Here is a 25,671-nt window from a genome sequence, read left to right as displayed (position 1 = left end):
TGGCTTTGCTGGATAGAGTAATCTAGTTTGTAGGGCCTTGCATTCATCACTTTGAATACTTCTTGCCAGTCCCTTCTAGCCTGCAAAGTTTCTTTTGAGAAATCAGCTGACAGTCTTATGGGAACTCCCCTGTAGGTAACTCTGCTTTTATGATTCTCTCTTTATTTTTAACCTTTGACATTTTAATTATGATGTATCTTTGTGTGGTTCTCTTTGGGTCCAGCTTGTTTGGGACTCTGTGCTTCCTGGACTTGTATGTATTTCCTTCACCAAATTATGGAAATTTTCTTCATTATTTTTTCAAATAAGTTTTCAATTTCTTGCTCTTCCTCTTCTCCTTCTGGCATCCTTATGATTCTAATGTTGGTACGTTTGGAGATGTCCCAGAGGCTTCTTATACTATCCTCATTTTGTTTTTGCTTTTTGTTTTTTAATTCTTGTTTCTTCTTGCTGTTTTCGTTGAATGCTTATTTCTTCCTTATGTTTGAATCCAAGCTTCCTCCCCTTCACTGTTGGTTCTCTGTAGATTTTTCTTTATTTTACTTAGTGTAACCTTCATTTCTTCCTTTACGTTGTTAGTTACTCAACAAGTTCTTTGAGCATCCTAATCACCAGTGTTTTAAACTCTGCATCTGATAAGTTGGTTATCTCCATTTTGTTTAGTTCTTCTGGGGTTTTGTTCTGTTCTTTCATTTGGGCCATATTTCTTTGTCTCTTCAATTTGGCAGCCTCCCTGTTTGTTTCTATGTATTAGGTAGAGCTGCTTTGACTCCCTGTCCTAGTAGAAAAGGCCTATTGTAGAAAAGACACCTGTAAATTGTGTGGGCGGAGCCATAGGTAATCATTAGGGTGGGGCAACCTGCTTCACCACTTTAGGGGGGGGCGGGTCAGAGATGGGGATGGTGCTATTGCCTGGCTTCTGAAAGTTTGGGTGCACTCACTCTGTTTCCAGTCACTTCACCCACCTCCCATATGTGACTGGTGCCCTTCCAGCTGTTACCCTGGTGGTGAATCCCAGAGTGGGTACGTTTGCGTATGTCTAAGACCATGTGGATCTTTTAAGCACAGTCTCCTGAAAATACTGCAGTTTCTTCCACTGCCCCAAACCCCACTGGTTTTCTCAGCCTCGAGTTAGGGGGATTTATCTTTCTGGTGCTGGAACCCTGGGTTGTGCCGTCTGGCTTGGAGCTGGGATTGCTCATTCCCAAGGTATCCCTCCCGATTTTTATCCACCACACAGGAATGTGGGACCACCCATGCCCATTCTGCTACCACCTCTCCAGCCACACTGAGTCTCCCTGCCTCTCTGCCTGTGTCTGTATCTCCACCCCTCCTACCTATCTAGATGAATGTGACTTCTTTAACCCTTTGAGTGCCATGCGTAATTCAAAATTTAGATCAACATGAGAAAATGTTATATCAATATATAGCCTGAGGTACAAAAAAAGAGAACAAAAAATACGAATTATTCCATTGTTATTTACATTTATAGCCATCGAAAAAAGAGTTGCTGGGGGCGACGCTGACACTTGGGAAAATTTGTCAGTGTTGCTCACAGCGACATTGGCACTCAAAGGGTTAAGTCCTTGGTTGAATTTCCATACAGTTTGATTTTCTGACAGCTTGGGTGTAATTTGTTTTGAGGTTTAGTTGTAATTCTCTCTGGTTGTGCAAAGAAGTGCTCTGTGTCTACCTATACCACCATCTTGACTGGAAGTCCTGCTCTAAGTCTGTCACCTAATCCAGAGATTGCAAAGAAGCAGGCTACTACTAGGTACCTTTGTGAGAATAAGAAAAGGCACCTTTTCCTCCTAGGCAAGCCCAGCCCCTTTTCTTATTGAGAAGTCTGAATTTACACTGTACATTCGCAGTCCTCTCCCACTCCATCTTGGCTAGGGTACCCTCTTCAGGGTGCAACCAAGTAGTTCTACCACGCAGTGCTTTAAAAAAGTAATTGTTAACATTTGAGAATTTGGGCATATCACATAAAATACATCTGATTTTCCCTGAAGAATGAGTATCTGACAACACTGGATATGAATTCCCACAAGGCAACTATCTTATAGAACCTATGAATGGTCCCCTTATTTTTACCAATATACACAGAAAAAAATCAATGTGAAAAAACTCTCCCCAACCCTTATACTCCTACTTCACATCTCCAAATGCAGTTACTGTTGCTCTGTCTTACCAGTAACATGGAGAGTTGGGTTTGGAATCTGGAAACTATCATTTATCAGAAACACTTCAAATGCCATGCATGGTCCAAATCAATCAGTTTAGAATGTAGCATTATGGCATGCTTTGACTTTTCCCTTCAGTGTTTTGCTAGAAGATAAGGAGGTTCTTTGTAACCTTGTATTTACATAGATCTTCTGTTTCCAAATGGCTATAGTCACTTCTTCCTTAAAAGGACATGTGATATATTTGATAGATGACATCCTAATTTTATGTTCTTAACAGCATCCAGTGCACTCTAAAAAATGCCACAATACTGCTTCTGGGGGAAACCATTATTTGGTATATATTGCAAGGCAAAATAGAAAACAACTCTCTTGATATGCTGGTTCTCCTGGTTTAGCAACTCGGTCATCTTCTAAATACTTACAGGCCAGCATACTATGCATACTACACATCCTAGTTTCTTGCTGTGACATGACCTAAACCAAGTGACCAAGGAAGCAAAATATATATTTCTAGTTTACTAACAATGTGTTCTTTTGGTCTGAAAGTATACACAGTTTGCTGAGACTTGTTTGTTTAATGAGTAGCACCTAAATTGGCTTTGAAGAGCAGGAGTTTTTCAATTATCTTTTGGCCACATTCACAGATGTAAATGTTTTAAACCATAATGTGGTTTGGGGAATATGTTTGCCATCCTGAGCACTTTCGTTGTATCAAATATTTCAGAATTGGCCTGATGCCTGCAATGGCTTAACACAAACATTTAATTTACCTACTAGACTGGCTAATTTTTAAATGTTCCCACTCAAATTACTTTTTAAGCTTTTTTTTTTAAATCCTTACCCAAGGACATTTTTTCATTCCTTTTAGTTAGAGAGAGAAACATCAATTGGTTGCCTCCTGCGCACGCCCTGACCAGGGATCGAACCTGCAACCTAGGTGTGTGCCCTGATGGGATGACACTCTAACCAACTGAGCCACACTGGCCAGGGCTTAAACTGTTTTTACAACTCATAGGAAAGCTGCTCTCAGTATTTTGAAGTAATGTTGCAAATTTTATTTCTATTTATTACTATAGAAAACAAAAAGTACTCAATTTTTCTTCATGTTTTCATGTAATGATAATGACTTCCAAACAGGAAAACAAATACAAATAGACCATTGAAAATATCTAAGGTTGTTAAGATACTTAGTTGCTTTAAATAACTCTGGGCTCAAATAATTTATATCTTAGACTATGAAGAAAATTTGCAGAAAGCTTTTGGGAAATTATGGAGACAAGTGGAATCCAGAATGAGACTGAAGTGTTGTCTATTATGCTAAACACAGGAATGGTTATTCAGTTGATTTTTTGAGCCCTTATGAAAGAAATTAATAATCCTTGAATAAGCATGTTTTTGGGGGGCAAGTAATGCCAAACAAACTACTCGTTTTGATTTTTCTAGATTATAGGTAAAGGGGGATGTTACAGAAAACATGTTAATTTCATCAGGGCATATGCTAATTGCTTGGCATCAAGATGAAAAAATATATTTTGAATTGTTATATATGTGTGTGAGTGTATGTATTTAAATAGCTTTTCAAGATATTTGTCTAGCATTTAACTATCCAGCCAACTCACCTGAAATATTTGATTGCTTAGGTGCCAGACTCTTCTAACCTAGCAATATGATAATGAAAATAGACAGTGTCCAAAATCTGTCATAAAACTTATATTTCTAGTGATGTAATGCCTAATGGAGAAGTGCTCTGAAGAAAAAAATAAAACAAGCTGAGGGGGTTGGAGAGTGAGAGTTGGTGTGTTAATTTATATAAAATGATCAAAGGAGGCTTTGGGTAAAATTGACCTTTGAGCATTTCGTGTGCGCCACATGATAGAAGCACTGGTGACTAGGATTAAACCACTGGTTGAGTGAAAAAGAAATCAACCAAAGTCATTTGAAAACTCATTATAAGATCTTCACTATTACAGAGCATTATTTTGGATTATCAAATTTTAAAATTGAATAAAATGGTATTTGTTTTATTTAAATGTGGAAATTTTAACTACAGAGGGCTATTCTGAATAAAGCCTGAGTCTTCATCTTAAGAAGAGGAGTTGGGGAATATCTCACACACAAAAAAAAAATCAGTTATGACTACGGGAAAGGACAGTTTGACAGACTTACGGGATTTATTTGATCACACCCTACGGAAAAGAATTAAATTTAAGGAGGTTAAATGCCTAATGCTCTGCACTGGTGGCCAGACAATAAATTAGGGAGGAAATTGAAAAACAAGTATATTCAGAGGAGGCATAAAAGGGCTACAAAAACCCTGAAAACTGAAGCTTGACAGTGTGTGGAAATTCTGAGTAGACTCAGTGGAAGCAGGAGTTAGAAGAATCTTAAGACATGGAATTCCACTGCTTAAATACCCTGTGTAATTGTGTAACAGTGGGTTACAACTAAATATGAGATGTTCTAAAACACTGGACATACTTAGGAATCTTGGTAAAGGGCCTGGAACTCTTCTGTGCTAAGTAGGGCAAGGAAGCATTATTGGAATGGAGTGAACGACAGCGTACATAGTCTGTGCCAGGGCACCAGGGCTTAGCCTGCACTTGCACAACTCAAGGAGTGATTGCTTCAAGTTTGTGCCCTAGTGTTTTTCCTTGATCTCTTCTAGTTATGGCCCTATGGGTCTCAGAGGGATTTTTCTTGCATCAATCTATTTATCCCTCCCCACCGCCTCTATCCCTTCATAACAACCTTGTATCTTCTTGCTTTTCCTTCCACAATTAAATATAACATATTTAAGTGGCAAATAGTATTATAATAGGAAAAAAAAATCTATTTCTAGACTACCTGCTTATGATAGGAAATAGTTTCATTTTTCCAGGAGTTCATCTTCAGAAAAGTGATCTTTCAACTCTGGAAGGCAGTGGAAATTAACCTGAGTGTGGGCAATGGATAGTTTGGTTCTGGCATGTTGCATAAACAACTGGAGATCACAACTAGCTGATGAGAAGATATAGAAAGAGAAGTACCTCAAAGACAGAAGAGACACATGAGATCATAGTTGGGGATTGCAGGCAAGGACACAGGCCAGCAGGTGAGGCACAGCCCTCCAGAAGTCCTCATCCTCTGAATGGCATGGCCCATTCAGAGGTGGATGGTCTGAGTGCCTTGTCATGAGCCTGTCCTGAGAGGGACTGTCATTCAAAAGCTGTGGTAAGCAGATAGCATAACCCCTCAGTGCTCCTTGAGGTGTGCAGAGCCCAGGACAGAGACTTTCCTTGTAGTGATTTGTGAAGTATTGCCAGGCTATACTGCCTAGTCAGCATGGCAGTGCTGAGCAGGGACATCTTGACAGGGACATATGCTCAGGTAGAAAGGTAACTATCTTAAGACCTCCAGGTTTCGTGGACAGCACTCCCCCATAGCATAGCTAAATGAGTCTTAGGTTCTCCCATTTTTCTGTTTCCTTTTCTTTTTCTTCCTCAGTTGGTATTCCCTTCAACTTTTCCATCCTTGGGCCTTGCGCATGTTGTTCTCCTAGTTCTGGGCGCTGAACTGTGAATACATCTCTCCTACCCAAATCTAAATGGGTGCATCCTTGGAACTCCATATTTAGGTCTGTCTATTCTCTAAAGCCTTTGCTAATATCTTGGATTACTCCCCTGTCCCCTCAAACACATTGTAAACCCTCCTTTGGTGCTAATTGGGAGGCAGTAAGGTGAATGCAAAGAACTTGGAACTAGGCAGAACTTGGCTGGAATTCCTATTACCATCCCTGATTAGCTCTCATATATAGTAAATCAATTTCTCTGAGCCCTGTGTCCTCACCTGAAAAGTTGGGAATCAAATCTTACCTTGCAAGTCAGTTGTATAAAATGTGGAAATGCATATAATCATGGAAAGCCTTTAGGACAATTCCTGGCACATAGTAGATATCCAGTACACATTGGCTTTTATTGTTAGCTTTTAACGTGGAAACTGGGCAGAAGTGCATGTAGGAGAGAGGAATCAGGAAGCCAGGACTAGGAGAACAGAAGTAAGATGGAGGCAGATGTTGAGGCCAGCATGTACGAAGCACTCCAGGTTGGGGCGTGTCCAGACTGGAAGGCAAGGGGAGACAGGATCAGACACCAGGGGAACAGTGAGCAAAATATACAAGCAGCTGGTGACCAGAGGTCATGGCACAAATGTGGCTACTGACTCTCAGTGCTGTAATCAAGAAGAGCATGCAACAAGTATTCTTTCTTTTTTTCTTTTCTTTTTTATTGTTTACACGCTTACAGTTGTCTCCACATTTTCCCCCTTTGCCCACCTCGACCCAGCCCCAAACCCCCACCTCAGGCCATTACCACACCGTTGTCCATGTCCATGGGTCATGGTGTAATAGAGATATACAGCTAACATTTACTGTACATTTCTTTTGCCAGACCCTGTTCTAAGTGTACCATTTATTTAATTCTCACAACAGCCCTGTGAATTAAGTACTACTATAACTGTCTCCCAATTTATAGATGAGGACACTAAAACAGACTATTTAAATGACTTGCCTTAAAAAACACAACTAGATGCCAACTTACACAGTGGTTCTAGAGCCCATGCCTTTAACTACTACCCTCCAGTAGTTATCTCCAACTAGAATCCTTTCTTTGTGGATCCAGGGGCAATCCGCAAAGGGCCAGCCAGTCAGAGCAAATGATCCCTAATGTACTTATGCTAATGTTATTAATATAACAAATGGTTAATACAGCATTTGTGAAGATCTGTGTTGCTGGCACTGTGCTAATGTGCTGTGCTGGCATTCTTTAATTCCCTTAATTATTATGTAAGACATCATTGTATCTATTTTATAAGTGAAAAAATGAGGTTCTTGGAATTGCTTTCCTCTCCCTTCACATTGAAAGTGTACTGTTTTTCCCATCTACTCCTCATCCTACAACTATCTAGCTTCTGATTCAAATTGGGGACATTTTTCGATGATTAACTCAAAGACTCACCCTTCTGTACTCCTGCTTGATGACCACTCCACATTTCATCATTTCCAGGACCCCCTCTCTGACCTGTTTTTAACCCCCATATCACCCTATTTTTTCTTACGCTGGTCCTTAAATGTGGGTCTTCTCCAGAATCACATTCACACCCCTCTTTAATCTACATACTCTTCTTGAATATTTCACACACTTCCTGATCTCAGCTACCACTGAGATGCTAAAGGTGCGGGGAGGGGTTCCTATGAACTTGAGATAAGGATCCTTTACATACTGGGGACCCCCTGCCTGTATCTAAGTTTCAAATGTATCAAGCTGAATACATGCAACCATTTTCTGTACCACCCCCAGCCTTGCCTGTCCTGGCCCCACCCCATTCTTTTCATTTCTCCTGAGGTGCTTCCATCCACCCAGTTACTCAAACCTAGAACCTGAAAGTCATGTTTGCCTCCACCTCCTCCACCCTCCCAATTCACTCAATATTTAGGAGCTAGTAGTTCTACCTCCATCTTTTAGATTTAGTCACTTCTCTCTACAGACATGGGAAAACTTCATGGAAGTCAACAACATCTCTTACCTAGCTGACTGACATAGCTCCCTCCTGGCCCTTCTTCCGCTGGCATGCTCCCTTTTACTGTTCTCTCTGTCGTAGTCATAAACTTTTTAAAGCTCAAATGCAGGGAATGACATGATTAGATTTGAGATTTTAACCCCTTCTTTGACCTACATTGCTCTCTAAGCTTCACTGCTCTATAAGGATAAACTCTAAACTCCTCAATAAGGCATTGAAAGCTCTCTGGAATCCTGTTTCTACCCACCTTTGGACCCCATTTCTTGCCACACAAACTTTGCTCTTCAGTTGCACCAAACTTATTGTGGTTTCCTAAACACATCAGACCTGGCTAATTTTTTTAGCATTTAATACTCAGCCCAAAAGTCCCCTCCTCTAGGAAACCTTCTCTGATCCCCCATGCTGGGTTAGGTGTTTCTTCTTAATGCTCCCGTATTCCCTTTTGAATATTTGTGTCACCTTTTTCAATATTGATTTATGATTATTCTCATCTTCTCCACTAGTTGGGAAGTTCTTGGTTGAGGGCAGGAACTATTGAATTCCCAGGATCTAGCACATAGTAGGTCCTTAGTGAATACTGAATGAATAAATGATTCATTTTCCCAAAGGAACATTGCAAATAAATTCCTAAACTGCAACCAAAATCTGTTGTACCCATGTTCTTTTCATTAATGCATTTGCACTTACAAAGTGTTTAGAGTCCTTAAAAAGTTGACATTTTAGGGGGCCAAACCCTATCATAAGGTTTCCTTCCAATTTTTAAAATTGTTTTTAATTTTTTAAAAATATTTATTTTTAGAGAGCAGGGAAGGGAGGGAGAAAGAGCAGGAAAGAAACATCAATGTGTGGTTGCCTCTTGCACACCCCCCAACTCAGGACCTGGCCCGCAACCCAAGCTGGCACTCAATTCACTGAGCCACACCAGCCAGGGTTAATTTTTCAATAATACATTCACATGGGTCAGTAATCAAACTATAAAAATATACAGCACTGAAAACAAATGAAAGTAGGGCCTTGAAGAGATATTTGTACATGCATGTTCATAGCAGCCTTAGTCACAATGGCTAAAACATGGAAGCAACCCAACTGTTTAATGATGGATGAATGGATGAGCAAAATGTGGTACGTACATCAATGGGATATTATTTAGCCTTAAAAAGGAAGGAAATTCTGTAATGTGCTACAACATGGTTAAAACTTGAAGACATTATGCTAAATGAAGTAAGCCAGTCACAGGAAGACACTATAATTCTATTTATATGAGGTGCTTAAAGTAAAGTTCATAGTGACAAAGTAGAATAGTGGTTGCAGGGGAAGGGGAGGATGGGGAGTTATTGCTTAATGGGCATAGAGTTTCAGTTTTACACGATAAAGAGAGCTATGGGGATGAATGGTGGTGATGGTTACACAACAATGTGAATGTATTTAATACCATTGAACTGTATACTTCAAAGTGGTTAAGATAGTAAAGTTTATGTTATGTGTATTCTACCAAAATAAAAAATTTAAACCCCAAAACAAACGAACAAAGATATCGAGGAGAGTCTAATTCCCATTTTTCTTCATCTTCCCAGGGCCTACTCCCTCTGCCCAAGGCAAGCAATCTTATTAGTTTTTGTATCTCCTTCTAAGCTGTCTTTTTGCAAATGCCAGTGAATATGAAGCTATATAGTATTCTTCACCTCCTGACTTTTTAAAAGGTATTAAAACCTTTTTGTTAGGTTTTCTTTTTTTTCTTTTTTAAGTGGATATGCATTAACAAAAAGAGCTAATTAGTACCCAGCTTAAATGAACTCACAAGATGAGGACGTGGAAGAGGACAGCTATTTGATGAGAGAGCAAGATAATCAAGTACTGCCAGCTCATTCCAGTGGGGTTTCCAGGGACATAATAGGGTCCTCAAGGACAGAGCTTATTGTCCAGGGTATTTCCCCCAGGCAGGTTTTCAAGCTCCCCAGAGTTACCTTTTCTCTGGAACTCTCCTAGGCCACTCCCCCCTGATGCAATATCTGGATTTGGGGAGAAAGGAGGGTGCTACACAGCCCGCCCCTTCTGAGCTGTCTGAGCCCGCTCCTGTTTCCGGAACAATTCAGGCTGCACAACAACTCAGACCTCAGCTCCAGCATCTGGGTTCTAAAGCAACGATGTCTGGGACGGACAGGATGTTTCATTGTGAAAGGAAACAATGTTCCAGGTCCAGCTGAGTCGGCCAAACACAGACCCTCATGATGATTCTAGAAGAAATCTCAACAAGTCTTATCATGTGGTTTTTCTACCCCTTGATTCCATGTTTGCTCATAGGTAAGTATGAATTAGAATCTAGCCAATAGACTAGGAGTCGAATATAGGTTAAGAAGGTGAAAAATACTTTCCCAGGGTTTGGGGTTGCATTATATAGGCATAGAATATCTTACGCCTGTTTTTAAAAAGGTTTCCCACCTCTTATACATCCATCCCCTCATCCTAAAGAAAAGAGAAAGCCTGTGTTCTGTCTTGAAATCTCTCGCCTAATGTCTACAAGAACAATCTAAAAAGAGAAAGCATCAAAACAAATAGTCTAAAGGTTAGCAGAACTCCATGCATGTCGTTCTTTATCTCATTATCTGGTTTTAAAAGTTGCAGCATAGTTATCTCAGTCTCTGTGTGTGCATCAGAGATATTAACTGTAGGGAAAAGAAATAGAGTAAAGATTCTACCAAATAGAAAGGAATAAAAAAGACATAATTTTCAGTCTTAATATCAGGGACAAGACATAAAATTGGCTATGTCTCCTGGTCACTGCAGAAAGGTAGTAGTCAGGTAGGTAACTCCATAGTTATTTCAAAAAAAATATTTGGTTTGGGACACTTTCCCTGCCAGTAAGATTACCTAGTTTTCTCTGCTTCATTCCTGGAGGCTTGTACCTACATGCTTTATTGTTTCAAAAATCACAGCTCTGTAGTCTTTGATGTTTCATCATGTCAAATCACATTTAAGAGAAATTTCTAATTTTAATACTCCAAGGTACTGGGTACTTTGTACTATCAGTGGAAGACTTGAGAAATTTCTCTCTTCTTTATTTTTACTTTTTTAACACTGAGAAGTAATTATTCTAGTTAGTTTAAACCAGGCAACAAATCAGTGCTAAGGAGATTTGCAAATGTTTACAACTGGCTTAGACATTAAATTTATGACCCCTTCCTAGTTCAGAAATCTTCAAAGCTCCCAGTTGCTCAGCACATGGTATTCAAATCTGCTGTTTGTTTCATGATCCAACATATTCAGGCCCTGATCCTATTTGTCACTACTTAAAAACAAATATGGACCACAGGTGGCTGTCTTTTTCACAGTTCACATATTACACCCTCATAATTTCTGACCAGAAGCAGACATTTCCTTTCCCCATCCCAAGCCCATCATCATTCCAGATGGCTCCCTCCTCCCACAGACCCTTCCCAGACTCCTCTCTTTTGACTCTGACCTTATTTACTCTGCTTGGGTGTATTCTGTTTCCTGCATTGATCCAACGGCAGGACCTGGGCTCCTTTCCTGGTTGTCCCCATAGTCCATAGCATAGGCTAAGAATGTTGGCTGATTAGTTAGTTAGTAGATTGATTGATTAATTGGTGGGACAAACCAGTTGCCAGGGAAACATTCCTCTATGAAGACAAAAGGAGATGATGATGAGACCAAATGAGAAGGGAAAGGCCAGCATTTTAAAATTAAAAATAATTTTTTAAATTTATTGATTTGAGAGAGAAACATCTGTCTGCTGTTCCAACTATTTATGGATTCCTTGGTTGATTCATACATGTGCTCTAATAAGAGATTGAACATGCAGCCTTATGTATCAGGACAACACTCTAATCAACTGAGCTACCTGGCCAGGGAGAAAGATCAGCATTTTTTAATTTGACATTTTCTTCAGTGAGGCAATCTGGTCTTTTAAACTTTTTCCTGATAACTTAAGTTTTAAACAGACCTGGAGTTGAGTGTATTCTTCTGACCCTGTGAACTTACACAGAACAAAAAACAAAAAACAAACAAACAAACTAAAAAAACAATGGTAGAGACCACAAGGATGTCAGAGGCAGGAAGACCTGTAAATGTGTTTTGCCTTGCTAGCTCAGTGACCATATCATATAACTTCAGTTTCTGCATCTGTGAAAGGGTCAAAATACATACCTTGAGGTTGGGAAGGGTTAAATGAGAGGATGCAAACAATAGCACTTTGAAGGTGTCAATATGTCCTTTTATAATGATAGCTATTAGATGTTGGTTAGGTAAACAAATAGTGGTGTCAGCACATAACTGCTTCAGCAGAGGTTGCCTTTATGCAGCTTTTTAAAGTAATATTTTATTGCTTATGTTATTACAGTTTTCCCAATTTTTGCCCTTTGCCTCCTCCACCCAGCACCCCCCCATTCCCTCAGGAAAGCCCCACACCATTGTTCATGTCATGTCATAAATATAAGTTCTTTGGCAACTTCATTTCTTATACTATACTTTATATCCTCATGGCTCTTTTGTAACTACCTATTTGTACTTCTTAACCCCCCCACCTCTTCACCCATCCCCCCACATACCCCTCCCATCTGGCAACCATCAAAATGCTCTCCGTATCCATGATTCTGTCTCTGTTCTTCTTGATTGCTTAGTTTGTTTTTTAGATTCAATTGTTGATAGATATGTATTTATTGCCATTTTATTTTTCATAGTTTTGATCTTTTTCTTAAATAAGTCCTTTAAACATTTCAAATAATAATGATTTGGTGATGATGAATTCTTTTAGTTTTTTCTTGTCTGGGAAGCTCTTCATCTGCCCTTTGAGTCTAAATGATATCTTCACTGGGTAGAGCAATCTTGGCTATAGGTCCCTCCCTTTCATGACTTTGAATATTTCTTGCCAGTCTCTTCTAGCCTGCAAAGTTTATTTTGAGAAATCATCTGACAGTCAACTGAAAGTCCCCTGTAGGTAACAAACTGCTTTTCTCTTGTTGCTTTTAAGATTCTTTAACTTTTGGCATTTTAATTATGATGTGTCTTGGAGTGGACCTCTTTGTATCCATCTTGTTTGGGACTCTCTGTGCTTCCTGGACTTGCATGTCTATTTCATTCACCAGATTAGGGAAGTTTTCTTTCATTATTTTTTCAAGTAGATTTTCAATTTCTTGCTCTTTCTCTTCTCCTTCTGGCACTCCTGTGATGCGAATGTTGGAATGCTTGAAGCTGTCCCCAAGGCTGCTAGACTATCCTCATTTTTTAATTTAATTTAATTTTCTTATTTTCGTTCTAATTGCTTGTTTTTTGCTTCCCTATGTTCCAAATCATTGACTTGATTATTTGCTTCATCCACTCCACTGTTGTTTCCTTGTAAATTGTTCTTTACCTTAATTAGTGTCTCCTTTGTTTCTGCTTAGAGAATTTTTATGCTGTTGAGGTCTTTGCTAAGTTCCTTGGGACTTCTTATAACCAGTGTTTTGAACTCTGTATTTGAAAGATTGCTTATCTCCATTTTGTTTAGTTCTTTTTCTGCAATTTTGATCTGTTCTTTCATTTGGGCCATGTTTCTTTGTCTGCCCATTTTGGCAGCCTCCCTGTGTTTGTTTCTACCTATTAGGTAGAGCTGCTATGACTTCCTGTCTTGGTAGTATGGCCTGATGTAATAGGTGTCCTGTAGGGTCCAGTAGCACAGCCTCCCCTATCACCCAAGCAGGGTACTTGAGGTGTGCCCTTCATGGGTGCTGAGTATACCCTCCTCTTGTAGTTGAGCCTTATTTGCTGTTGGCAGCTAAATGGTAGGGATTTATTCAGGACAGTCAGCTACAAGAACTGGCTGTGATCACTGACCACCAACCTCTGCCTTCCATGGAGGACCAGCTGCACAGGGGAAGGGTGGTGGTGCTCTGACGTGGTCTGTAGCTGTCCACTGGCTGCACAGGCTCTAAGGTTTCCCCGGTGGTGTAGGCCAAAGTCAGCGTTCATCTGTGTTTTGCTCAAGGCCACCTTGCCTGAGCTATAAAGCAATCAGAGATGGCTGCTACTTGTACTGGGCTTGGAGATGCCATGGTGAAACCAAGCTGTGAATCTAGGGTGGCTGCTGCTAGTGCTGGACCTGGGGCCACTTACCAAGAGGTATGAGGGCTGGGGGCTCACTGAGGCTGGTTGTTGCTTGTTTGAAAGGATTTAGGAATTTGTGAAGCATGAGCCAGGACCAGCCATTTTTATGGTAAAAAACCGCTGTTAATAGCTGTATGTTTTGTGGGACAGAGCCTCAGGGGATCTTCAAAGTGGGGCCAATAGTGTTAGTTTGATGGAGTCTCAGATGTGGCACTAGCCTGCTGGCTCTGTGACTCTGTGGGGGAAGGTCTCAGAAAAGAGACAGTGGCCTCTGCCTGCCTTTCTGTCTGGGAGTAAGCTGTCCCCCAGCTCCCGCCTTGGTGTCAGACACTTCTGTTCCTCTCTGTATGCCACTGGTGCCTTTCAAGCTGCTATGCTGGTGCTGGAACTCAGAGAGAGTGAGTCTGAATAAGTCCATGTCTTGGTTCTTTAAGAGGAACTCTTGGGACTCCAGCTTCAGCAGTTTCTTCCACTAACTCAATCCCTGTTGGTTTTTGAAGCCAGAAGTTATGGGGACTTATGTTCCTGGCACTGGAACCCTGGGCTGGGGGTCCTGGTATGGGGCTGGGACTCTTTGCTCCCAGGATATCCCTCCCAAGTTTTTATCTACCACACGTAGGTGTGGGACCAGCCTGTTCTTCGTCTCCGCCCCTCCTACCAGTCTGTATGGATGTGGTTTCTTTAATTCCGTAGTTATCAGACATTCATTCAACTCTATTTCTGACAGTTCTGAGTGGTGGTTGTTCTATAGTTTATATATACCTTTGATGTGCTTGTGAGAGGAGGTGAGCTGTGTGTACCTATGCTGCCATCTTGCCCAGGAGTCCCAGTCCTTGGTTTGCCTTTATGCAGTTTTGACCATTTACTTTGGACTGTGTAGATGAATTCTGCAAATTCTGAATGAACTTCTGTTAGTTACGCTAGATTCCTGGACCAATGAGTAGAGTTCTTGCTCTCCTTTGTAGAATTGATTTGCCTTACCTGTCCCTTTTGAATAATATTGTGTGATTTAGGGAACTGATCCCCTCTACCAATAATAATAAGAATGATGATGACAATTACAGCTGCCATTTCTGAGCACACACTGTGCTCTTAGATTAGCAAAAATGTTCTCTCAACTTCTCACGTCAGTTCTGCAAGGTAGGTGATATTATCCCCATTTTACACCCTATGAAACGAAGACTCTGAGAGGTTCAGTTATTTGCCTAGGTATATACATCTAGTAAGTGGGAGAATTGGTATTTGACTTAGGTTTGGTTGTCTCCAGAGCCTGTGCCCTTGTAATTTTGTGCAGAAGAAGCTGAGACATTGAGGTAGGCCAGAAAAGGAGAAGAGGGATGAAGTAAAGGGAATAAAGAAGATGGTGCTAACTTTTCTGATGCATTTGCCATAAGAGCTGTTAGAACTAAAGGTGGCAGAAGAGGTCCCAAATGAGGGTCGTTGACAGAAGACCCCGATGTGGGAAGCCAGCATGGCCTATCATTCAGGGAAATTTCTGCCTGGAGAGTTTGCCCAAGGGCTTTGTAGTGGCCAACCTTTGTCACCAACTCAAGGTTTTAGGAAATAAATGTTCAGCATAAACCTCAGGGCAGCAAAAAAATCTAAATTAAGGTGGATAAGGATTAGAAAAACAAGTCAGGCCAAGGCTATTTTCACTAACGGAGCCAAGACTTGGTTTACTTGTTTAATTTTCATTCATTTTGCATTTTTGAGCACCTCCTATGTGCCGGGTTCTGGGCCACGTGCTGTTTAGAGATGGCTAGAACAGAGTCCTTGTCTTCAGGGAACATTAGAGCCTGCTGGGAAATACATTTAAGTATTTGGCATTAGGGGATTCACTGTTCAGTTTTAACTATTCTTTGCCCACCAGAAGTTAGATCTAGATTAGTGGTTTCTCAGGCTCAAATGTATATCTGAGAAGCTATATCTGAGGAGCCATCTGAGAAGCTTTTAAAGCTATTACAAATGCCAACCAGAGATTCTGACTTAATTAATCTCCGGTGCTGCCCTGGTGTTGGAATTTTTCAAAACTCCTTGGGCAGGATTCCTTAGAGAAGTGTTCTATTTGAGGACTGGGCAGAGAAAACACAAGTCTAGAGCATCTGCTGGTAAGTAAGGAAGTGCTCAAAAAAGGATAGAGGCCTAAATGCAATAAGTATCCTGGATTGGATCCTAGAGTAGAAAAAGAGTATTAGTGGAAAAATTGGCAAAATTCAAATAAGGTTTGGAGTAATATACCAACATTGCTTTCTTAGTTTTGACAAATACACCATGGCTATATCAGATATTAGATTTAGGAGAAGCTGGGTGAAGGGTATATAGGAACTCTGTGTACTGTGCGTAATTTTTTCTGTATATATAAAATTATTCTAAAAATCTATTAAGTCTTTAAAGACTTATGGGAGTATGTCAAAAGGACACAGGAGTCAATCTGAAAGACATCCCAATGGCCAAAGCTGGAACAATTTGAGTAACAAAATAAATAAAAATAGACTAAAATAAATTTTCATGAGTCCAAACTGATCCAGATGAATAATTCAATAAATAAATGGTGGAAATAAAGAGCTCTTCCTTACAGAGTTTCAATTAATACATGGATAATCAGTATTGGAACAACAGCCAAATAATTGTTGCAGGTAATATTCACCAACAGATGCAAAAAGTAATGGATGGAAGTTTAGGAGAAACAGAATAGTTGCATAGTGTCAAAGTATCTCCCCTATTTGAGTTACTAAGTATAAAGGGGGAAATGGTAGCTTTACAGTGGAGAAACTGCCTTAATGAAGTGATCAAGGTTAATATCGTTAGTAATAAGACATATTAACATCATACACTTCTTGTGAGTGCATTCCAGAAATATACAATCAAATCACAACATGCAAAAACATCAAACCCAAACTGAAGAATATTCTACAAAACAATTGACCAGTACTCCTCAAAAATGTCAAGGTCATGAAAGACTAGGGAAGACTGAGATCAGTTTGCAAGAGACAAACTAGATATGACAACTAATTGCAGGATCCTGGATTGATTCCTGAAACAAAAAGAGGGCAACATTAGGGGAAAAACTGGTGAAATTCAAATAAATACTGAAGCTTAATTAATAGTATTGTACCAATGTAACTATTTTAATGTTCATAATTATATTATGGTTATATACATATGGGAGGCCGAGTGAAGGGTGTATGTGTTATTGAAACCCATCTTCCTACACACACTGGCTAAAAGAAATTAACAAGCAGGGGTTTGCAGTGGAGAAAGGAAGTAATTTAATATTATATGATTGTCCAATCTGGACTATAGCTGAGCTCGTGCTCTTAAAGACCTAACTCCCCAGTGACATGTAAATTACAGATTACATATGGCAAAATCACAAGACACTATAGATTAGGGGTTCCAGTCCTGGTAAGAACTGATAGGTTGGAAGTGAGGTAAGGGTAATAAATCATTTCTTTATGTCTGGAAAAGAGCTCTAAGGCCTGCTCCAGTGTCCATCTGTCTGGTTTCATTGAAGAGTAGCCAAGGGGTCCATTCTACTTTAGGGCTCAGGAGCTGTAACATAATTTAGGTCAAGATGTTATCTTTAGCCTGAAGAGGTCCAGGCTGTTGTCTGCTGCAGCCTCAGTGGTTAATGATTATCAGGGGAAAGCCTGGGTCTGTGAGGTATGCAGAGAGAGCAAAAAGAATGAGCAGGCAAGGATGATGAGAACCCCACTATATAGTCTCTTGATCAGTGCTTCTCAAATTTTAACACGCATATGAATTACCTGGAGACTCTTGTTAAAATGCAGATTTTGGTTCAATAAGGTGTAGGGTACAGTTTCAGAACCTGCATTTCTAATAAATTCCTAGGGCATGTGATGCTGCTGATCCTGAGACCATACTTTAAAATCACGAAGTAATCTATCAATTTTCTGAGGTGTGAATTTGTTTGTATACCTTTTGAAGCTGGGGTGTGGGCACTAGGTACTCAGGCAGTGAGTGATGCCAGCAGCCTGCTTGGTCACTAAGACCAAGTTCTAGGTTAGCCTTGCTCTTTTTTTCTTCTGGTGATATACAAGGTAATTCTCTTGAAATAAGTTACATTATTTTAGGGCATAGTGTCATTTTATAGAACCAATATACCCTGCAGTGCAAGGCCCATATGGTGGGCAGAATAATGATCCCTCAAAGATGTGCATATGGAAAATAAAAAGGATTTTAAGGCTGTGATTAATGTTATGGGACCTTGAGATTGGGAGATTATTTTGGATTATCAGGGTGGGCCCAAAATAATCACATGAGTCCTTAAAAGCTGAGAACTTCTCCTGGGTGCAGTGAGAGATTGGAAGGATAGAAGAAGAGGCAGGAGAAATTTGAAGTATGAAATGAAATCAACCAGCCATTGTTGGCTTTAAAGCTGGAGGAAGGGGTCGTGAACAAGGAAGGCAGGCGGCCACTAGAAAGTGAAAAGGGGAAGGAAACAGATTCTGTCTTAGAGCCTCCAGAAGGAACACAGTACTATCAATACCTTGATCTTAGCCTAGTAAGACAAGTGTCAGGCTGCTGACTTAAAAGAATTGTAACGTAATAAATCTATGTTGTTTTAAGATGTTAAATTTGTAATAATTTGTTAAAACAGCAATAGAAAACTAAGAGGTCTTGAGAGAGAGAGAAATTAGTGTTGTGGATGCAGCATTATTCAAAAGATGTTTTTTAGCTAGTTTTGCATGTGCAAAACTAAGATTCTGAGTATCAGAGTCTTAATAGTCTGGTCACAGTCACTCAGTTAAAGTCTCTATTGAAAATACCACCATATGTCCACTTGCTCTAGCATTATTTAGTTGAAAAGGCTATCTGTCCTTCCTCCATGGAACTGCTTTTGTACCTTTGCCAGAAATCAGTTGAGCATATTTGTGTGGTTCCATTTCTGAGATCTCTATTCTGTTCCATCAATCTATCTACAGCTTTGCCAATACCACACAATTTTAACTACTGTAAGTGTTAAAATTGGGTAGATTAATTTCTCCTACTTTATTCTTTTCCAAAATTGGTTCAGTTATTCTAATTCCTTTGCCTATTCTTATAAATTTTAGAAAAAGTTTGTCTATGTCTACAGAAAAAAAAGAAACCAAAAAACCTTGCTGAACTTTTGATAGGAATTGTATTAAGCGTGTGTATTAATTTGGGGAGAGTTACCATTCTGACTATGTTGAATTTGCTAATCCATGAACAACACAGTAGCTCTCTCCATTTATTTAGATCTTCTTCATATCTTCCACCAGCATTGTGGAGTTTCCCCTTGACAAATCCTAAATAGGTTTTCTTAGATTTTCACCTATTTCTTTCTTTTTTTTTTTTTTTTTTGAGTAGTTGTAAGTAGTACAGTTGACTCTCTGTACCTATGGGTTTCACATCCACAGATTCAGTGAACCATGGATCAAAATATTTGAAAATGGTCTTGGCCATGTAGCTCAGTTGGTTAGAGCATCATCCTGATACACCAAAGTTTTGGGTTTGATTCCCAGTCTGGGCACATACGAGAATCAGCCAATGAGTGCATTGATGTGGGGAAGCAACAAGTCCATATGTCTCTCTCTCTCTTGCTCTCTTTCTCTCTCAAGTCAATGAATGGAAAAAAAGATTTGGTTGCTTCTGTACTGAACATGTATAGCCTTTTTTTCTTATTATATTCCTTAAACAATATAGTTTAACAGTTATTTATATACCATTTACATTGTAAATGTAATGAGTATTATAAGTAATCTAGAAACGATTTAAAATTTAGTGGGGGATATGCGTAGGTTATATGCAAATACTACATCATTTAATTTAAAGGACTTGAACATCTGAGGAGTTTTGTATCCACTCGTGGGATAGGAGGGGGTGGAGGTGTCCTGGAACCAATCTGCTGCTGATATCAAGGGACGACTGTATTTTTATTTTTTAGTCTGTAGTGTTCATTGCTAATATATAGAAATACAATTAATTGTTTATGTTTTTTCTTGTATTCTGTGAATTTGCTGAATTTGCTGAACTCACGTACTAGTTTTAGAAGTTTTCTTAATAGATTCTGTAGGATTTTCTAGATAGTCATATCATGTCATCTGCAAATAAGGAGAGTTTTATTACCTCCGTTCCAGTCTGTATGCTTTTACTTACCTTGTTTGCTTTATTGCAGTTGCTAGAACTTAACAGCACTGTGGAGATAAAAAGTGATGAGAGTGGAAATCCTTGCCTTATTCCTGATTTTAAGATGGAAATTATTTAATCTTTCACCATTAAGTAAGATGGATGTTAGTTGTAGATTTTTTTTGTAGATGTCTTTATCAAGTTCAGATAACTCTCTGCTGTTCTTAGCTTGAAGAGATTTTTTAAAATTCATGAATGGGTGTTGAGTTTTGTAAATGCTTTTCATGTGTCAATTGATACAACTGTATGATTTTTCTTCTTTAGCTTGTTGATATGGTGGATTGCATTAATTGATTTTCAAATGTTGAACCAGTCTTGCATACCTGGAATTATCTCAGTTGGTCATGGTGCATAACCTTTTTTATGTATTATTGGATTTAGATTGCTAATATATTGTTGACAATTTTTGCATCTAAGTGCATGAGATATATAGGTCTATAGTTCTTTTGTTTTGATTTTTAAAATATATACTACTACCTTTGTCTGCTTTTGGCATCAGCGTAATACTGGCTTCATAAAATAAATAGTAAAGTATTCTTTCATCTCTATTTCATGGAAGAGATTGTGTAAAATTAGTGTTAATTAAAAAAAACTTTGGTAGCATTCTCCAGTGAAACCATCCAACCCTGGAGATTTCCGTTTCAGAGAATTATGAATTATAGCTTTACATTCCCCACATAATTGACTAGAAAAATGTTTTATTACTTTACCAGAGGAACAATGTAAGAAAGGACCATGCCCCACCCTTCTGTGCCACCTCACTGCAGGTGGCCCTTTTCTTTTTATCCCTTGGGTGATTTTAAGGTTAGGGGTGGAGAGGACAGGAAGCCCGCCTTGTGGGTACCCCAGGTGTTTCCTCACAGGGCAGGGCATGGATGCTGAGGGTGGGATGGAGGTGCATCACCAGAGTGCTACATTAGAGGAGAAGCAGGGAAACTAGGTGGGGTGTCCCTGGCAACCCCCATCCTCTTGTGGTCACAGAGATTGATAACAACAGATGCCAATCTGGAGACAGACACTGGAGATGAAAAGTCCCAGGCAAGGGCTCCTGCTGTGCTCTTGATGTTATCACTGCGAGTGTAACAGCAAAGGGAGGCAGGTGTTAGCATTAAAAGAAAAACGTTTGAAACTGGAAAGAGAAGGACCATAACAGAGAAGCCAGACTGCACCTTGGGTTAACGCACAGGGTGAGCCTCAGGGCTACCCACAGTTCTTATGCATGTTGAGCATCACAGACCTCTTTCATTCTGTGTGCAAACAGTAGACCTGCTGTGTGTGTACTTGCGCACACCACACACACCTGCACGAGCAGATGCTTGTGTCCTAGGGTGGCTCAGGTGTCTGCAGTGTGCCTGGGGCTGAGTCTCTGAGCTAGCGTGGTGCCTATCTGGACTGGACTCCCTTCACAGCAGACCAGCCTGCACTTCCCAGCTGGGAGCTGATGCCCATTCAGCCTTGTTGGGGGATGTGAAGGCATGTGCTTTGGATGGCAGTAGCAGGAGAGGGAGGTGCTGGGGAGCTGGCAGGAGTCTGCATGGGTGTTCCAGGAAAGGATGGAGGGCTCAGGTTTATTCAGCTTGCTTAAGATCACATAGTAAGTGGCAGAGTCAAGGCCAGCATCTAGGTTGATCTGACCTAAGAGTTATAAACAATGTGCTTCAGTTTTGTCATTTGTACAATGGAGAAAATAATAGTCCTTACCTCCTGATATGGTCATGAAGATTAAATGAGATAATCATGTAACAATCTAGCATATGGTAAGAACATGGTACATGTTCAATAGTATTAGCCATTATGATTATAATATTAATATGCCATTTTATCACCAAAGGCAGAATTACAGTGATAGAAAAATTTAGCATTAACAGGAGTATGATGATTTTAGAGATATTTCTGATTCATAGACATATGAAGTCTCACTAGAAACTAATTTAAAGCTGTGGTATTCCTCCAAAATGAGCCCATCTATCAGCTTGTCTATCTGCCTTGATCCTAGATGGAGCTGCTGTTCTGCCTGCTCCTCAGAACCTCTCTGTACAATCAAACAACATGAAGCATCTCTTGATGTGGAGCCCAGTGATCATGCCTGGAGAACTAATACACTATTCTGTTGCGTACCAGGGGTGAGTTTTTTGTTTTGTGTTTTTTTTTCCCTTAGTTTTTCTCACTTAGACAGTAGTTTATTGCTGGAGGTACAGAGCCGAAGGAGGCTTTGTAAGCTCAGGGATAGATCATCTCCAGTGACCTGCCACCTCTGTCTGCACTGGCACTGGGAGAGTTGAAGAAGCAAGGGAAATTGTCCTATGTATTTGACAGTGACCTCTCTGGGAACCAAAATATGGTGGAGCTTTTTTCAATGGTGAATCAATTGTCTAATACTGAAGAAAATCTAAAGAAATGAGTTTGACTCTGACTTCAGGTAGATATGTCACTGGAGACTCAGATCCTTGGGGGTTGAAGGAGACCTCAGTTTTCCTGTCTATGAGCCAAAACAAATTGTGACCCTAAAGTTCTGCTGGCCCTGAGGCCCTGCAGGCTCTGCTCCCCTGCAGGTACTCAGGCCCTCGAAGCCATTGAGGAGCAACAGGAACACAAAGGAGCTCAATATATTTCATTAACAATAAATATAAACTGTGTACCTACATGTGTAGACATTCTTCTAAGCTCAGAATATAGTCAACAAAGTTTCTGGATATAGGGAGTTAACATTTAGGGGAGGAGACAGCCAATAAAAAGGTAAAGAAAATAAATACCTAGATTTGCACTGTCCAGTGTGGAGAGCTATTTAAATTAAATGAAAATGCCTGCTTCCCATCCACACTAGTCACATTTCACATTCCCAATGGCCACACGTGGTAGTGGCTACCATATTGAACAACACCAATATAGAACATTTCCATCATCACAGAAAGTTCTACTGGGAAGCACTGCTCTAGGAAACTTCAGAGAGTGATCAGTGCTGGGGGGAAGCTCAAAGGCTGATACAAAAGACAGTTGACTGTGTGGCTCTTTTTCATTAAGTGGTCAGGGAAGGCCTGTCTGAGGAGTGATATTTAAACCTATATCTGAAGGACAGGAGTAGCCAGCCAATGTGAACAGCAGAGCCAGAGCATTTGAGACACACTGAACAGCTAGTTAGAGATCTAAGAGAAAGAGCTCAGTGAGGAGGTCAATGTGGAGGAAACGGCATGTCCTGTACTATAGCGCATGGAGTGAGAGACAGGCCAGGGAGTTGTGTCGGCCAGGGGGAAGAGTTTAGATTCCATTCTCAGTGTTTTGAAAGCCATTCAGGATAGGAATGTCATGATTTACTGAGTGATGAGTGGTTTGAGGAATGGCAGGAGTCGTCGTCGGCAGCCGTCCGTCTCGAGAGACGATGGTGTAGCTTCTCAAGAGTCTATCTGCACCGCTGAGGATGGCTGTGCAGTCCGACTCGGGAGTGACATGGTATCTGTCTCCTCCCGTGTTGAATCGACATCTTGCGATGACGCTGAAGCTACAGAGCCTGGGCAGGGTGATATGGAGGGTCTGCTGTTGCCCATGCAGCAGACCCCCCCTCTCTTCGCAGCTGAAGGGTCCAAGGGAAAGACGGAGTCGATACAGCTTGGGTTCAGGTGCGCCGCAGGAGTTGCCGGTGTTGACTACAACGTCAAACCGCCTTAGGGACTCCGGCTCCGGATTTTCTGTCGGGGTTTACTCCCTTAGCCTTTCCCCTGAAGAGGTATGCCGCAAGGCAGCGGAGGTTTTTTGGAGTCAGAGTTTTCCTTCTCTGATGTACCCTGACTGGAAGATCGAACCAGCGACACTTAGCTCGCAGGCCGACGCTCAATCCACTGAGCTAAACCAGCCAGGGGCAATGGCAGGAGTGGAAACTGCAATATCAGTTGGAAGACTATAGCAAGGCAATGGATGACAGTAGCTGAGATTGGGGAGGTGACTGTGGAGATGGAGAGACCTGGACACATTGCGGTTTTGTCTACATTTCCCTTGTTTGGTCATGAAAGGAGTAAGGAAGAATGGATGGTTAATCAGGGAGGAGGGTGGAGGAACTGGAGTGTGAAGCAAATGCTTATTTTGCCGACCCATGAAAAGCTGGTGAATGAGGTAGAGTTATTTGCAGCCATCACTGAGTCTGGGTACAAGGGGCTGGTGTAACACTGTGACTTCCTCTCTCCTCTCTTTGGCCAGAGAGTATGAGAGCCTGTACACGAGCCATATCTGGATCCCCAGCAGTAGGTGCTCACCTACCGAAGTTCCTGAGTGTGATGTTACTGATGACGTCACTGCCACCGTGCCGTACAACCTCCGTGTCAGGGCCACCCTAGGCTCACAGAACTCAACCTGGAGCACCCTGGAGCACCCCTTTAATCGAAACTCAAGTAAGTTAATTCTCTCTGTACTCCCCCACTGCCACTAGCCTTCCTCTTCGGGAACTATGTTCTCTGAGTTTTTCAGGATTCTTTTTAGCATCAAATTAGTCTTGCAAAGCCAGAGTATTGTGAACACAAGCAACCTTAACTGGTTCATTTAAAACAAAACTGCCAACTGATTCCCACATGTCTTCTTTCTCATTTTGAAAGATGCTTTTAAAGTCATTCTCTATCTCTGTCAGTGTCTGCAGGTGGTGGGAATGCTGACATTGCGAAGCCGCTCTGGAAGTGGGGAAGTGGGGCTAGGTGTGCTTCTTTCTACCCTGACAGTGCCCCAGTAAATCTGCTAGTGACTCCCATCTGGTGTCTCATTAACCCCATGCTTGTTGCCTGTGTGAGCAATTTTTCTTCGTGCAATATGATTCATACCTTTAACAGAGCCACCAGAAATAGTTGCTCTTCTATGGTCATTGGGAAATAAATGACTTTCTATAGCAATGGTACCTGGAAAATGATTGAGAAAGAAGTAAGGGAAGAGTACAGATAGGTGGCCAGCTATGGCAGAGCACAGACAAGGGTATGTGTGCTTGGGAGGAGCAGGAGCAAGGACTGAATGGCCAGTGGGTGAGAAAGTGGCTGATCACATGGTGAAGGACTTTGACATGCAGTTGATCAAATCAGTAGAGGAAAGTCATGGAAAAAGAGGGTGACCAGGCCAGGTTTGTTTTACAGAACAATCTGGCTGCTGTGCAAAAGGGAACTGGAGTATGTCAAGCCTGCAAGGCAGCAGAAGAGTGAGGAGGGGGTCCCGAGCCCAGTCTGGGGGAAGGTATGGGGAAGAGAGGACAAATTTGAGACATGGCTGAGTTAAGACAGAGAGCTTGAGGACCATTCATTGGGAGAGACAACGATGGAGTCCACCTTCAAATTGGGGTTGGCGAGAATGTCATCCAAGGCAGAGAGAGAACCCAAGAGACTTCAACTAGTCTTGAGAAATAGGAGACACTTCTGACTTTGGGCTCTTTGACATAGAGATTCTTACAAGATATCATGACAAGATGTCTGATTGGCAGCTGGAAATCAGGCCCTGGGGCTCAGACAGGTCAAGGCCAGACACACAGCACAAAGTTAATAGCTAAAGGCTTTGGGGCAGATGCAATTGTCCAGGGACAAGATATAAGAACAAAGGTCACTCAGGACAAGATCCTGGGAAACCTCAGGGTTTAAACAGCAGGTGGAGGGAAGAACACCAGGAGGTGGCTGGATGGGAGAATAGAAGAGCTGCTGATAGG

The 25,671-nt window shown here is 40.9% G+C and overlaps 1 protein-coding gene across 3 annotated transcripts in view; it reads left to right on the top strand.

The window, feature by feature from the left end:
- Nucleotides 1–9,789: 9,789 nt before the first annotated feature.
- The window catches only part of IL20RB (interleukin 20 receptor subunit beta), a 31,659-nt gene continuing 15,777 nt past the window's right edge, over nucleotides 9,790–25,671 (top strand). For 2 of the 3 annotated variants that reach the window (XM_090284287.1, XM_090284290.1), the window contains exons 1-3: nucleotides 9,790–10,040; nucleotides 22,006–22,132; nucleotides 24,198–24,388. In XM_090284287.1, the coding sequence (XP_090140413.1) occupies nucleotides 9,965–10,040; nucleotides 22,006–22,132; nucleotides 24,198–24,388 (394 nt within the window). In that variant the 5' untranslated portion in view covers nucleotides 9,790–9,964. The remainder of the gene's footprint in view (nucleotides 10,041–22,005; nucleotides 22,133–24,197; nucleotides 24,389–25,671) is intronic. The other variant, XM_090284288.1, reaches the window with a different exon arrangement.

This window comes from Furipterus horrens, unplaced genomic scaffold, assembly GCF_987537825.1.
Source record: "Furipterus horrens unplaced genomic scaffold, mFurHor1.1.pri manual_scaffold_7, whole genome shotgun sequence".
Lineage (NCBI taxonomy): Eukaryota > Metazoa > Chordata > Mammalia > Chiroptera > Furipteridae > Furipterus > Furipterus horrens.
The sequence above is the reverse complement of the archived record's forward strand: the minus strand, read 5'-3'. Positions and strand labels throughout refer to the sequence as shown.